The sequence below is a fragment of the Siphateles boraxobius genome, unplaced genomic scaffold (genome assembly GCF_051911475.1).
Source record: "Siphateles boraxobius isolate OS27281-9 unplaced genomic scaffold, OSU_SipBor_1 207, whole genome shotgun sequence".
Lineage (NCBI taxonomy): Eukaryota > Metazoa > Chordata > Actinopteri > Cypriniformes > Leuciscidae > Siphateles > Siphateles boraxobius.
The window spans coordinates 2,337,501-2,353,371 of record NW_027508819.1 but is presented as its reverse complement, the minus strand read 5'-3'; the positions used below and the strand labels follow the sequence as shown (position 1 = coordinate 2,353,371).

Sequence of the window (15,871 nt, the reverse complement as noted above, 5' to 3'; positions counted from 1 at the left end):
TTCCTTTTAGTTGCTGCCTCGGCCATGACAACAACATACTGACGGCAATGAAACGCTAGTTGGGCTCTCACGTCAGAATCTGAGGAAGTGGGGGAAGTGTCATATGCCGTATAGCAGTCGAATATTGTAGTTTTTTTTTTGTGATCGGGTTCCTACCCGAAACCCGAAGTTACGTAGTGCCAGTAAAAGCGATACAGACACTGTCAGGCTACGGCAGACGTATCATTCAACCTATTGTAAGTCGATGTACCATCTCAAGGATCTTGGAAATATATTATGAAGGTTGAAAAACTAAATAGTGCTGCTTTAATATGCAGAGTAAACAGAAGACATCAAAGTTTGATCATCCAAAAACTGTCTCAGTGGTGTTTTACAGCTTGAAAGCATCGTTAGCAAACTATGGTTCTGACGTAAACATAGTTCAACGATTCTGTGTTTCCTGAAACCACAGGTCAAACGAACATTTGCAAACAGCATCAAAAGTTTGAACTACAGCTCACGACTTCTGGTTAGAAGCACAGTTTCTCGTTAGCATTACTACAAGGACCTGAAATACTGGAAAGCCTTTGCTGCACGATTCGCTACCTGGCAAGGGAGGATCGAAGTCTAAGCAGTGTTGACAGTCTTTAACATCATAGATACAATTATACTGTACATTTGGTGGAGAGGAACAACATAAATCTGCAGCTGATATTCATAAAGTATAAGATCTGTTTAGATTAAAAGTTTTCCACCTGAAATCATTGATATTTTTACTTTGGCCCATTTCAGTAAAACTAGTATGCAAATATTTGGCTTATTTATTTTTACTATTCGAAAGCTGTAAGAATTGAGTTTTTGACAGAAAAGTGTGCTTGCGCTTATGTTTATATTTCTCAGAGGATTTTTGTAATATGATCTGGAAAGATTACATGGTTTCACAACCAGAAAATTAATCAGATCTGTGCCAATTTAAACAGCATGACACAATGTAAAGGTAAAGCAGTTTGTTGACAGAACCTGAGCCAGAGATTCTCTGGAAGCGCAGCTGGATGTTTTCCGGCAGTCGTGTGTGTCTGTTGTGTCGTGTGTGTGTGTGTGTGTGTGTTTGTGACTGGTGTTCAGTGCTGAGATCTGGCATTAAGGATGAGGGTGAGCAGGCATGGCATCTGTGTGAGAGTCACTGATCAGTGTCCATCTCATAAGAGCTGTGGATTAACTTAAAGAGCTGTACAGTATGTAGAGTTCAGAGGCCCTTGTTATTAGCGACACCAGTGGCCGTTCAGGGAACTGCAGCACAAGAGACTGAATGTGGCAATGCGAGACTAAGATTTGAATGAATCCTTTTTCCTGAAGACTGTATAAACATTAGTTTCATGTGCCCTTGTAAATGTCACATCTTTTGATTTTCCCATTGCAGAAGAATTTTTTCTTCTGCAAACCCTCTCGGGTTAGGACTGTATTCCTTGTTCCCTGAAAAGGGAACGAGACACTGCATCGATGATGACACTATGGGGAATGCCTCTTACCGTAGCGCGTCTGAAGTATCATTGAAACGAATCCAATCCTATTGCCGTTGTGTGATGATGTAGTGTGTGAGGGCATACACAACAGGGTTAGCTTTGCGATGAAGCAAGTCGCTCCCAGGCAGGAGAAGGCGTGTCAAAGGGACGCAGTGTCTTGTTCCCTTCTAAGGGAACAAGGGTTACACAGGGTTCGTACAAGGTCCTTAAAGTGCTTGAAGTACTTGAATTTGACTTTTTGAAATTTAAGTCCTGGAAAACCCTTGAAAACAGCCATATTTTTGAAGAGGTACTTGAAAAGTGCTTGAATTATTAAAAATAAGGATGCACCGAAACCGAGCTCATGTACTCCTAAAAATGCTCGTAAAAATGTTCCGATACCAACAACCGATAGGCCCAGGCAGCGTGTGTACAGTAAAGGCTGATTTATACTACTGCGTCGGACCTACGCCGGAGCCTCTACAGCCTGTTTTATGCTTCTGCGTCGAATCGACGGCGTACCCCCGCAGACCCCTCTGCGTCGCCGCGAACCCCTCCGCCGTAGCTCGACGTGCACCTCCAAAAAATTGTAACTACGCGTTGAGGCGACGCAGACCACAAGGGCTGTGATTGGTCCGATGCACCGCGATGCAACTCAACCTAACGCAGAACCATAAAACGGCCACGACACCGTAGGAGTGATTGCGTAGCTTCGCCGTGGAGTTGACGCAGAAGCATAATGAGGCCTTACGCCGTTGACTACGCTTTGGGAGCATGAAGAGGGAGCATGTGAAACCCGAGGAAGCGGTTTGAGCAGACCAATCACAGCGCTTGCGTCCGTGTAGAATTAATGCGTTGTTACATTTTTGGAGAGGTGCACGTCAAGGTACGCCGAAGGGTACGCGCGCTACGCACAGCCTACGGCGTAGCTACGGCGTAAGTTCGACGCAGAATTATAAATTGGGCTTAACAGCTGTGGTGCGGGAGCTGATCAGAGGAAACCGCGCAGTGGATTGAGCGCGCAGCGGCACAGACACGCGAGCTGGTCGAGCACATCCCTTTAAAATACATCAGTGGAAGGTTTGTAGTTCAGTCGGATGTCAATGGCAAAGAAAATAAAACAAGGCATGTAACTTATTATTAACGTTAACTGACGAGAGAGCGCCCAGTTCTGTTGAATGCTCTTGATTGCTGATCGTTCACTCAGCGCGTGTTATTTGGATGAAAACTAAATCGTATATGTAAGTAAAGTAAAACATGAACTGTTACCTGATTTATGTAGGTATAACGAGTGATTCCCTACATTATTACTGGACGTTTGCAGTCAAGAAGTTCCATGAACGCAAACATCAGCGCGCGCCGCAAACCAGCGTCTCCGCGAGCGAATACTGAATTAAATTGTCTTTCACGTCTTGCGCTTGTACGGACGAATTCACACAAAATTATGTAAGAACGCTCATCTTGGCGAGTATCCTAGTAAACATAGTCAGTTATATCTCAAGTGAAGTAGCCATGTTCAGATGGGGTCCGTGCGTTCGGTCATAAAGGGGCAGTTTAACAAACCCACTGCTGTTTTAATGTTAATCAAACAATGGACAAATAAATGACTCACTGCTCTTGACCAAATAGGCTACCCTTTTCAACTTTACAAAAATATCCATCTAAATTTAAATTTATTCAGTAGTGAATATGCTATTTTTTCACATTTGATTACTTTATTCAAATTTCTGTACCTGTTAGATCTACCTGAAAAACTCTAAAAACACTGTTTATTTAATTTGTAGCCTTTCTTTGTTCTTTTGTATTTATTTGTAAGTTAATTATTCGTTCTTATTTAGTTGCTGACTGCTTACCTTAATAATTTTTAAAATTCACATTAATTAGGCTGGCAGTTTTTGTTGTAGTATCAAAATTGGATTAAATAATTGATATTTCACTGGTGTCTAAACATTTGTACCACTGACCCAATCCTCAGCACTGACCATTCTGGAGCTGCTCTAGTGTAAAAATGTGCTGTGCTATTCAATGAAAGATAAAATATGATAGAGCAATAGAATGTACAGTAACAGAAGCTCATACAATGTATTTTAGCAGGCTTAATTAAGCATGAAAATAATTGAAAGAAATATATATTTGATTAACAAATTAAGCCAACTATAACTAATATGATTTATATTGTCTTGGTTTTTCTACAAATACATTTAAAAATTACAAATGCAGTGAAAATTCAGGGATCGGTTACGGTATCGGTATCTCGTTCTGCAAAAAGTGGAAACTGCATCACTAGGGTGCATCCCTAATTCAAAATATTATGATTTTTTTTTTTTTTTTTAAATACAATTGTTTCACACTAAATCAACACTGCAGCCTGTCTGAGATATAGAGCTATTTCTCATGTCATGAGCATGATATTAAGTATATGATAAGTATATAATACAACTTTCATTCTTCAGGTCAATCATATATATTAATTGGGGAAAAATCAGTTTCAATATACTTTCAATGGTTAAGGGGATTTCACATGCCTGGCAGCGCTGGTCAATGGATTGACCTCTATGAAGTAAAACATAAGATACCATATATATTTAATTTGAGTAAAAAAAATAAAGATATTTGATAAGCTTTATTAAAAAAAAAAAGTAAAGATAATGTTTGATAAGTGCGGATTGAAGTCCTTGAAATTCAAAAAAGTAGTGCTTGAAAAGTCCTTGAAAGTCCTGGAATTTCATTTGACAGAGTCTGTACGAACTCTGGTTACAGTCGTAACCCAGAACACTCCGTTCGAGGGAACTTGCACTGCGTCGACCCACTATGTCACAATGAAGCCTGCCTGTCCTAGTGTGAAGCTGTCCCAGGCACAACTTAGGAAGAGAGCACTCGTGTGCTGTGTGTAGAGGGGAGGTCCACTGAGAAAACCTCTGAATATAGATGTTAAGTGCTCTGACAGGCAGAGCAGATGAAGTCTCTCATCATCCGCCGTTACATGAGGTGGGGGATGAAAAGCCTGTAGAACCGTAGACCTCACCGTATTGGAAGGCACCTTAGGAACATAGGCAAGTGTGCAAGATGGGGTGCAAGATGGCCTTAATTCTCCCGTGGAGCAAACTCCAGGCACTGCGGAGATATGGAGAGCGTCTGGAGATCTCCTACTCTCTTAAGAGAAGTAATGGCGAGGAGAAAGGTCAGCCGAATCCAGATGTTCAAAGGGGGCCTCAACCAGCCCTTCGAGAACCACTGCCAGATCCCATGTGGGGACTCTGGTCAGGGTCACAGGTCTCATCCTCCAGGCACTTCGAAGGAACCGTACGATCAGCTGAGGTCTTCCCAAAGGCCCATCAACTTAGATGAGTGTGGAAAGCCGCAATGGCAGCCACGTACACCTAAAGTGTGGACGAGGTAAGACCAGCAGAGAAGCGATCTTGGAGGAACTCCACAACTGAAGCCACCATCTACATTTCCCTCAACAGGACATCTGCCCCCCAATTCTGGTCCCCTGGGACATACATTGCTCTGAGAGACAACAGTTTCCAGGATCTGATGCGCCAGTCTGGAGAGAGGGCGTGACCTCAGTACCCCCCCCCCCCCCCTGATGGTTTAAATAGGACACCACTGATGTCAGTTCTTCCAAAAACCTGGTGACCTTTGAGGTCTGGGAGGAAGCTCCTCTGAGCCCGGAAGACCGCTAACATCTCTAGGCAATTTATGTACCAAGTTACCTCTAGTAAAGCGGCCGTCCATGACCGCGCCCCAGCCCGTGAGGCATCTGTCGAAGCGGCTTTCTGGCGACATGGAGCTCCAAGCACTGGACTTTGGGACAGAAATCAAGTTTTTTTCCACACTGATAGGGAACGAGGGCATCCGCGCTTAACCCTTATCATGCCGAATGGATTCCCCCTCTGGGAAAACCCCTTGGTTTTTAACCACCACTGTAGGGCCCTCATGTGCAGCAGGCCAAAATATATCACGTTGGACGCAGCTGCCATGAGCCCTAACAGTCTCTGAAACTGTAAAATGAAGTAGCGGTTGTAAAACCCAGATGCCCTGTCTGGTGGAGGAACACGTTCTATGGTCAAAAGGGAGTGAACATCCTGTTCCTACACCCGACCCTGCTCTGGGTCGACTGCAGTCCAGACCACCGCGTTGAGCTTTGGTGGGAGGACCTCAAACCTTAGCCTGTACCCTATTTCTACAGTGCCCAGGAGCCATGGAGATACATGGGGGAGACATCGCCATGCGCCTCGGGGCTGGTGTCGGGTGTTTTTCGAGCGCCGCTCTCGATACTCTGAAGTGGAAAACTGGCAGGGAATAATCGAAAACGTTGTGAACACTGCCTGGCCGCAAACCTTCGGGGCCATTCGCTGAAAATCGATGTGTCCCGAAGCGCTTAACGGCGGGTAACAAACATCGATTTCCTGAGGGCTCCACAGAGGAGCAAGCTGCTCATAATTCACTCAGGAGCCCATGCATGCTCTGCCCTCTTAGTCATATGATTATTTCACCTTTAACGCAGTCATAATCACCAGACAAGTGAAACACAGTCTGAATAAAAAGCTGAATTAAAATATCTAACTTCCCAAAGCCAGATAATATTAATTTATTTATTTAACCTGTCTCGTAATCTACATGCTGCCTCGGCAACCTGAGATTCGAGCCGTTCATAATAATTATGGCTTTCTTCCTTCGAGAAGAAAGTCAATAGGTGGGAGGCTGAAACACCCAAAAGCGTAAGTCTTTTCTTTTTTTTTTCTTTTTTTGCTGTACGCGTCGAAATATTTCTCAATGAACATAGCCAGCACCCTGAAGAGCCTACTGTTCCTGCCTCGCATCCAAACAGTATCACACACCGATCGTGTGTGTCACCTCCCGAAGTTTTAACGCGGGCAGGAAGACACACGCTTTCAGCTGTCAGCGAGTTCCTAAGGGACAAACAACACCAAACAGACAGATCACACAACAGAGAGCGCTTGCTGGAGAGCGAAAGCTAACGCTGTTGGCCCTTTGTAGCTTCCGTGTATGCCGTCACACACTACATCATCACGCAACGACAATAGCATTGGATTAGTTTCATTCATACTTCAAACGCGCTACACTAAGAGGCGTTCCCCATAATGTCGTCATCAACGCAGTGCGAGTTTCCTTGAAAGTGAACAAAACAAACAAAACCAAATCTTACAGGCCCCAAATTGCAGTCTTTTAATAATTTTTCTTTGTAACTGCATTTGTAGTGGGATCCCTGCTGAAAATGCAGGACGGGTTAAAGAAGAGCAGACCTGTAGGATTCAATGGCTTTTACTGCTTGTGGCTTTATCTCGTCACGTGGGGAGGACAAGTTGTCCTGATGTCCAGTGTGTTTACCTATACTGACTGACAGCGTTAAGAGAGAGCAAACAGGAAATTCACTAAAGATGTTGTACTGTATGTCCGGTTGTGAATGTGACATGAGAAATATGAAAACATAAGAGAAATAAATCTTAGTTAAATCATCAGTTATGGCCTAACGAAATAGTTCAGTTTAGCAGAGCAACCAAAGGCAAGTGGTGACTCGTGGTAAAATCTCTCCTTGTTTTGTTTTTGACTCTTCAAACCCATGACGTTATTTTGATTAGATTATCCAGTGTTTGGATCAGGAAACTTTACTCGTACTTGCCTACTTTACAGTCTCTAGTGCTCAGGGCTACATATAATCAGTTTATTATTTTAATATATTTTAAAATGCTAATTATTCCTGTGATGCCAAAGATGATTTTTAATGATTGTCAGTTTTCAGTGTTAACTAGCTTACTTAAAATTAAAATCTGATACATTTTATTTTTCAGGATTCTTTGATGAACGTTCAAAAGAACAGCTTTTATTTGAAATATAATCTTTTTTCTAAACTTTTGATAAATTTAATGCATCCTTGATTAATAAAAGTATTATCTTTTTCCAAAAATAAAGAATTGTACTGCCCAAACTTTGAATGATAGTGTATATTATATTAAAATAGTTGAAATAAGGCCGGTCTCCTTGAGCGATTGAAAACACACCCACAAAATGTCCACTCTTTTAACAGTAATAATTACTAATCATTTAACATGCTTAACATATAAACGAATTAGAATGTACAGTTCTGCTTTATACAAAAACTCTTTCAAATATGTGATGCCACTAACCGTACAAACGTTGAAGAAATCGATTTTATCTATTGGTTCGCCCGTCGCCTCTCAACACACTGTGAGCCATTCAGACGAGAGTGTTTGTGGATCTTTGAGTTTATTTCGAGTCCTGAAGTGTTTTGTATGAAACAAAAGGTTTATCTCCAACATTATCTCTCAAACCGACAGAGTTCCAGCCCAACTTCAGCTTGAGTTTTGTTTTCAGTGGAGTCTCTCTGTTTCCTTTGGTCTCTTCTGCTGGACGGATTCACAGCCATATATACATTTATGAGGAATACTTCAGGCTTTATAATTGGTTTGTTTTATGGGTGGCCTGTATTTTCAGTGTCTGTGTGTTTCTTGTGGCGGGACCGCAAGCCACACTTTCACTGACACACATCCAGCGCTTTTCTCTCTCTCTTTCATGCTCTCCTCTTCTATAAGAATCTTTTTTACTTTTTGATAAGTGCAATAAGTGGTGAATTTGATGAGGCTATGAAAATGGCTTAGACATTCCCCATGGTATTGGGGTTAGTTAGATAAACACTGAAATTAAAATAAGACTGTTTTATCATGCGCTCTTCTGTCTATAAATGGGTGTTTTACATGGATATGGTCCTTTCAACACGATACCAGCCAAAGTCCACTCAGCATGTAAGCCGACTGAACACGTATGGAGGATTGTATGGTAACTTCTACAAACCAGCAGAGAAAATGTGTAATAAATGTTTTGGCACCTTACCATAATTTTTCAATTATAATCTAAGAGCTTAATATTTTGTTTAATTTTTTAATCATTACTGTGGAGAAGCCAAAGGCATCAGCCAAAAAAACAAGTTTATGGGCTTTCTATGAAGTACTTATAGTGCTTGAAGTCTATGAAGTACCCGTGCTTATAATGAATTATAGCTCCATTTATACTTATTTATAAGTGTTACTATTCTATGAATATTTTTATAAAGACTCATTTTATAATTACTTATAAGTCATGCATTTGCTTTTTCAATGCACATGCTCATGCTCATAATCCATTATACACTGATTTATAAGTATTAATTAGTTGTATGGTTCTATGAAATGTATTTATAAATATGCAGCCTGCATTGCTATAATGTTATTATAGTTACAGTGACTGTCAAATAAGTGAATATATTGTTAATAGCCGTGTTGTGTTCTTGTAAATACTTATTGTGACTGATAATACAGTTACTAACCTCAATAAATGCATCATTGATGGCTTTAAGTAAAATCAAAACACAGGATGCGATATTCCTAAGCAAATGTTAAGAAATCATGAAGATGTGCTTATTATACATTTTAAGTTGTTTACTTGTAAATGTAATTAATGAACAATAATCCCTTAATAAAATAATGGGGAAAAACACAGAAATCTTTAATACAAACAGTTGAAAAAAAGTCCAAATTTGAACTTGATATCTCAAGGTGTGTGTGTGTGTGTGTGTGTGTGTGTGTGTGTGTGTGTGTGTGTGTGTGTGTGTGTGTGTGTGTGTGTGTGTGTGTGTGTGTGTGTGTGTGTGTGTGTGTGTGTGTGTGTGTGTGTGTGTGTGTGTGTGTGTGTGTGTGTGTGTGTGTGTGTGGTCTTTATATTGGAGGGTTTTTCCCCTTTTTGGCTAATCTTGAAAGAAGCAATCAAAAATATCTCTACAAATGTTTCTGTTTTAATTATATATATATATATATATATATATATATATATATATATATATATATATATATATATATACACACACACTGAACCAAATTATAAACGCAACACTTTTGTTTTTGCCCCCATTTTTCATGAGCTGAACTCAGCTGGCCTTTTATTGTGGACAGCCTAAGGCACACCTGTGCAATAATCATGCTGTCTAATCAGCATCTTGATACGCCACACCTGTGAGGTGGATGGATTATCTCGGCAAAGGAGAAGTGCTCACTAACACAGATTTAGACAGATTTGTGAACAATATTTGAGAGAAATAGGCCTTTTGTGTACATTGAAAAAGTCTTAGATCTTTGAGTTCAGCTCATGAAAAATAGGGGCAAAAACAAATGTGTTGCGTTTATAATATATATATATATATATATATATATATATATATATATATATATATATATATATATATATATATATATATATATATATGTTAAATGTGGAATATTGGTTGGATAAAGTTTCCAATGCAAAATATTCCATTTAATTAGAAATTGTACTTAATGCAATGACAGGTTTAAGTCCAGGTTTAAGTTTTTTTTTTTATCTGTGTCATCATTGTCCTCATAAATCACTGTCTTTGTGCTCTTTTGTCCTGCCTGTTGTAGATTCAGCCGTTCATCTAGTGTGTTTGATGATCCTGAGTAAGTCTCTTTAACACAATGTGCTGTGAAAAACACTCTTGCAGGGACTGACACTGACTAATGTCTGCATGTGCCGAACCGTGCTTTTAGCACTTTGTTTTGGTACACTACGGATGAACTTCTTTGTGATGTTGCTGTATTGCTTGTTGAGTGGGATGCCTTATATCCACAAATTAATGCTTATGTTTGCTAAAGCACTTGTATCTGATGTATACATTTATACTTGATTATGCTAAATTTGTTTAAGAAAACCAAGCAGTATATCTGATGGAATGAAAATCTATTTGTTTTGGGCATTTGTAAGATAATATAAATTTGGTGGTTGTTGCAAAGTGTCTTTGAGCATATGTTCACACTTCTGGCCTTCTTTCTTTGGATGCATGGCTTATGGGCTGCACAACCCGCCTAATTATAAATGCTTACTGTGACTCACTGCCCCTGCCCCTTTTTAACTGGTTGCTTAATAATAAAGTTGACCAGCTGGTTGAATTTTAGTACCAGTGATTCAATGAGCTTTTATCTCTCTGTAACAGGAGTGTGAGCATGATTGACATGCGAGGAAGTGAGGAAGACTCTATATTGCCACCCCATAGTCAAGTTCGACATGAGCTCATGCACAACCAGTACAACCAGCTGAAAGAGGAAGAAGACCACTGGCAGGACGTAAGTGTCTTTCGTCACTAGTTTCCTGTTAGATCCAGTATATGGATCGGAATGTGTCTGCAATTGTATGATTGTGTTTCAGGACTTGGCCAAATGGAAGAGTCGCAGAAGGAGTGTGTCTCAGGACCTGATCAAAAAAGAAGAGGAGAGGAAAATGATGGAGAGACTGTTAAGTGGAGGAGGAGGATCACAGAGAAGAAAAAGCATCAAGACGTACAGAGAAATAGTGGAGGAGAAGTATGTTTGGCGTTTCCATCTACACTTTCCACTTTTGTTTTCATTTATTACAGTCCAACACTACAGATGACCACGGGTCATTGATGCAAAATCATATCAGCTACTTGGTGCTGAATGTACTGAATTTTGTCATAGGCACAACATTGCAAGCCTATATGACTGTCGGTAGTCTTACTGTAAGTGCAGTTATTAACAGTGCTTTTACTGTGAGTACAATTACTTTCAGAAGTGTCACTGTCAATGGTGTTACTGTCAGGGATTTTACTGTCAATGGCTTTACAGTCAGCAGTGTTACTGTCAGTGGTGTCACAGTCAGTACAAATACTGTCAGTGTCAATGTATGTTATATTACTGCCATTGCAGTGACTGTTAGGGCTGTTACCGTAAGTGATGTTACTGTTAGTGTCGATACTTTTAGGGCTGTTACTGTTAGGGGTGTTACCATAAATGATGTTACTGTTAGTGGTGTTACTGTTAGTGGTGTTACCGTAAGTGATGTTACTGTTAGTGTCGATCCTTTTAGGGCTGTTACTGTTAGGGGTGTTACCGTAAGTGATGTTACTGTAAGTGATGTTACTGTTAGTGTTGATCCTTTTAGGGCTGATACTGTTAGGGGTGTTACCGTAAATTATGTTACTGTTAGTGGTGTTACTGTTAGGGATGTTACTGTAAGTGATGTTACTGTTAGGGATGTTAATGTAAGTGATGTTACTGTTAGTGCAGTTGCTATTAGGGTTGTTACTGTAAGTGATGTTACTGTTAGTGTCGATACTGTTAGGGCTGTTACTGTTAGGGGTGTTACCGTTAGTGATGTTACTGTAAGTGATGTTACTGTTAGTGTCAATCCTTTTAGGGCTGTTACTGTTAGGGGTGTTACCGTAAGTGATGTTACTGTAAGTGATGTTAATGTTAGTGTCGATCCTTTTAGGGCTGTTACTGTTAGGGGTGTTACCGTAAATTATGTTACTGTTAGTGGTGTTACTGTTAGGGATGTTACTGTAAGTGATGTTACTGTTAGTGCAGTTGCTATTAGGGTTGTTACTGTAAGTGATGTTACGGTCAGAGCTGTTACTGTTAGAGTTGTTAACGTTAGTGATGTTACTGTTAGGCGTGTTACCGTAAGTGATGTTACTGTTAGTCTGTTACTGTTAGGGGTGTTACCGTAAGTGATGTTGCTGTTAGGGATGTTACTGTTAGTGATGTTACTGTAAATGATGTTACTGTCAGTGCGGTTCCTGTTAGGGATGTTACCGTTAGTGATGTTACTGTTAGTGATGTTACTGTTAGGCGTGTTGTCGTAAGTGATGTTACTGTTAGTCTGTTACTGTTAGGGGTGTTACCGTAAGGGATGTTACTGTTAGGGATGTTACTGTGAATGCAGTTACTGTCAATGGTGATGTTACTGTTAGTGATGCTACTATTAGTGTTAGTAGTTTCACTGTCAATGGTGTTTCTGTCAGATAAGTTACTGTCGGTGGAGTTACCGTTGGTGATGTTACTGTTGGTGGCATTACTGTCAGTAGTGTAACACTCAGCTTTGTTATTGTAAGTACAGTTACTGACATTGGTTTGACAGTAAGTGGTGTTATTGTCACTGGTGTTAAAAATCTCTTAAGCAAGATTACTTGGTACTTAATGTCAGTACAACTGTGATTCGGCAATAGGCACATTAATGTCAGTGTCAGTGCGGTTACTGTCACTGGTATTACTCTCAGTGATATTACTGTCACTTGTGTTATTGTCAGTGCAGTTACTGTCACTGGTGTTACTGTCAGTGTGGTTAATGTCACTGGTATTACAGTCACTGGTGTTACTGTCAGTGCAGTTACAGTCACTGGTGTAACTGTCAGTGCTGTTACTGTCACTGGTGTTACTGTCAGTGTGGTTACAGTCACTGGTGTTACAGACACTGGAGTTACTGTCACTGGTGTTACTGTCAGTGTGGTTACAGACACTGGTGTTACTGTCAGTGCTGTTACTGTCACTGGTGTTACTGTCAGTGTGGTTACAGACACTGGTGTTACTGTCAGTGCTGTTACTGTCACTGGTGTTACTGTCAGTGTGGTTACAGTCACTGGTGTTACTGTCACTGGTGTTACTGTCAGTGTGGTTACAGTCACTGGTGTTACTGTCAGTGCTGTTACTGTCACTGGTGTTACTGTCAGTGCGGTTACAGTCACTGGTGTTACTGTCAGTGCTGTTACTGTCACTGGTGTTACTGTCAGTGCGCGTACTTTTACTGGTGTTACTGTCAGTGCTGTTACTGTCACCGGTGTTACTGTCAGTGTGGTTATAGTCACTGGTGTTACTGTCAGTGCGCGTACATTTACTGGTGTTACTGTCAGTGCTGTTACTGTCACTGGTGTTACTGTCAGTGCGGTTACAGTCACTGGTGTTACTGTCAGTGCTGTTACTGTCACTGGTGTTACTGTCAGTGCGCGTACTTTTACTGGTGTTACTGTCAGTGCTGTTACTGTCAAAGGTGTTGCTGTCAGTGTGGTTATAGTCACTGGTGTTACTGTCAGTGCGCATACTTTTACTGGTGTTACTGTCAGTGCTGTTACTGTCACCGGTGTTACTGTCAGTGCGGTTACAGTCACTGGTGTTACTGTCAGTGCCGTTACTGTCACTGGTGTTACTGTCAGTGCTGTTACTGTCACGGGTGTTACTGTCAGTGCAGTTGCAGTCACTGGTGTTACTGTCAGTGCCGTTACTGTCACTGGTGTTACTGTCAGTGCTGTTACTGTCACTGGTGTTACTGTCAGTGTGGTTACAGTCACTGGTGTTACTGTCAGTGCGGTTACAGTCACTGGTGTTACTGTCAGTGTGGTTAAAGTCACTGGTGTTACTGTCAGTGCCGTTACTGTCACTGGTGTTACTGTCAGTGCGCATACTTTTACTGGTGTTACTGTAAGTGCGGTTACAGTCACTGGTGTTACTGTCAGTGCCGTTACTGTCACTGGTGTTACTGTCACTGATGTTACTGTCAGTGCGGTTGCAGTCACTGGTGTTACTGTCAGTGCGGTTACAGTCACTGGTGTTACTGTCAGTGTGGTTACTGTTACTGGTGTTAATGTTAGTGCAGTTACTGTCACTGGTGTTACTGTCAGTGTGGTTACAGTCACTGGTGTTACTGTCAGTGTGGTTAAAGTAACTGGTGTTACTGTCAGTGCCGTTACTGTCACTGGTGTTACTGTCAGTGCGGTTACAGACACTGGTGTTACTGTCAGTGCCGTTACTGTCACTGGTGTTACTGTCAGTGCTGTTACTGTCACTGGTGTTACTGTCAGTGCGGTTGCAGTCACTGGTGTTACTGTCAGTGCGGTTACAGTCACTGGTGTTACTGTCAGTGTGGTTACTGTTACTGGTGTTAATGTTAGTGCAGTTACTGTCACTGGTGTTACTGTCAGTGTGGTTACAGTCACTGGTGTTACTGTCAGTGTGGTTAAAGTAACTGGTGTTACTGTCAGTGCCGTCACTGTCACTGGTGTTACTGTCAGTGCGGTTACAGACACTGGTGTTACTGTCAGTGCCGTTACTGTCACTGGTGTTACTGTCAGTGCGGTTACAGACACTGGTGTTACTGTCAGTGCCGTTACTGTCACTGGTGTTACTGTCAGTGCGGTTACAGTCACTGGTGTTACTGTCAGTGCGGTTACAGACACTGGTGTTACTCTCACTGCCATTACTGTCACTGGTGTTACTGTCAGTGCGGTTACAGTCACTGGTGTTACTGTCAGTGCGGTTACAGACACTGGTGTTACTCTCACTGCCATTACTGTCACTGGTGTTACTGTCAGTGCGGTTACAGTCACTGGTGTTACTGTCAGTGCAGTTACTGTCACTGGTGTTACTGTGAGGGCAGTTACTGTGACTGGTGTTGCTGTCAGTGTGATTACAGTAACTGGTGTTACTGTCAGTGCGGTTACAGTCACTTGTGTTACTGTCACTGGTGTTACTGTCACTGGTGTTACTGTCACTGGTGTTACTGTCACTGGTGTTACTGTCACTGGTGTTACTGTCAGTGCTGTTACTGTCAGTAATGTTATTGTGAGTTCAGTTAATGTCAGTTGCTTTAACAAGTGGTGTTACTGTTGGTGGCATTACTGTTTGTCCTGTTAATATAAGTGGTGTTACTGTCAGTAATGTTACTGTCTGTGCTGTTTCTGTGAATTTAGTTACTGTTAGTGGCTTTCACAAAACTGATGTTGCTGTTGGTGGCATTACTGTTATTGTCAGTGGCATTACTGTCAGTAATGTTACTGTAACTGTGGTTACTGTCACTGGTGTTACGGTCAATAATGTTACTGTTAGTGCTGTTACCGTGAGTGCAGTTAATATCAGTGGCTTTAACATAAGTGATGTTAGGCATTACTGTCAGTGATGTTACTGTAAGTGGTATTACTGATAGTAGTGTTACTTTCACTGCATTTACTGTCAGTGCCTTTGCAGTTAGTAATGTTAATGACAATATTACTGACAAAATTATCAAATTAAAATGGCTGTAAGCAAGTGGATCTCAATCATCGATACAATAATAAGTCTCTAGTGACATTTCTGACACTATTTCACTTTGTCCACTAGGGAGCGTCGTGAACAGGAGTTGCATGAGGCCTACCGGAGCGCCCGCACACCAGAGGAAGCAGCTTCTGTGCTGCAGCGTTATGCCCTGCGCTTCACCATCAGTGAGGCCGTTCTTGAGCGCCTCAAACTCCCCAAGCTGCTGGAGAGGAGTGTGTCGGCCGACCCAACTCGTCACTCCTCGTTCCCCATCTCCTCAGACATCTCCTGCTCTTTCAGTGCTTCCTCAAACCCGCTACAGTTCCTGAGGCAGCAGTCTCTCCCTGCAGCCAAGTTCATATCCTCGGTGGAAGCACAGGTGACGGGATACAGCACAGAGCCGGAGACGGGATACAGCACAGAGCCAGAGACGGGATACAGCACAGAGCAGGGAAACGTTGGAGAACCGGAGTGTGTTTTAGGTCCATCTTACTCGCA

The 15,871-nt window shown here is 41.6% G+C and overlaps 1 protein-coding gene across 13 annotated transcripts in view; it reads left to right on the top strand.

Moving 5' to 3' along the window:
- limch1b (LIM and calponin homology domains 1b) overlaps nt 1-15,871 on the top strand; it is a 213,270-nt gene that overhangs the window by 166,435 nt on the left and 30,964 nt on the right. For 8 of the 13 annotated variants that reach the window (XR_013206033.1, XR_013206034.1, XM_077237738.1 and 5 more), the window contains 3 exons: nt 10,507-10,636; nt 10,719-10,873; nt 15,458-15,871. The exon at nt 15,458-15,871 is cut by the window's right edge and continues 61 nt beyond it. Coding sequence is in view for 10 of the 13 variants with exons in the window: in XM_077237738.1 (XP_077093853.1) it covers nt 10,507-10,636; nt 10,719-10,873; nt 15,458-15,871 (699 nt within the window). In the remaining 3 variants the exon portion in view is untranslated. Of the gene's footprint in view, nt 1-9,937; nt 9,974-10,506; nt 10,637-10,718; nt 10,874-15,457 lie in introns of all 13 variants that reach the window. The other 5 variants (XR_013206035.1, XM_077237735.1, XM_077237737.1 and 2 more) reach the window with 1 other exon arrangement.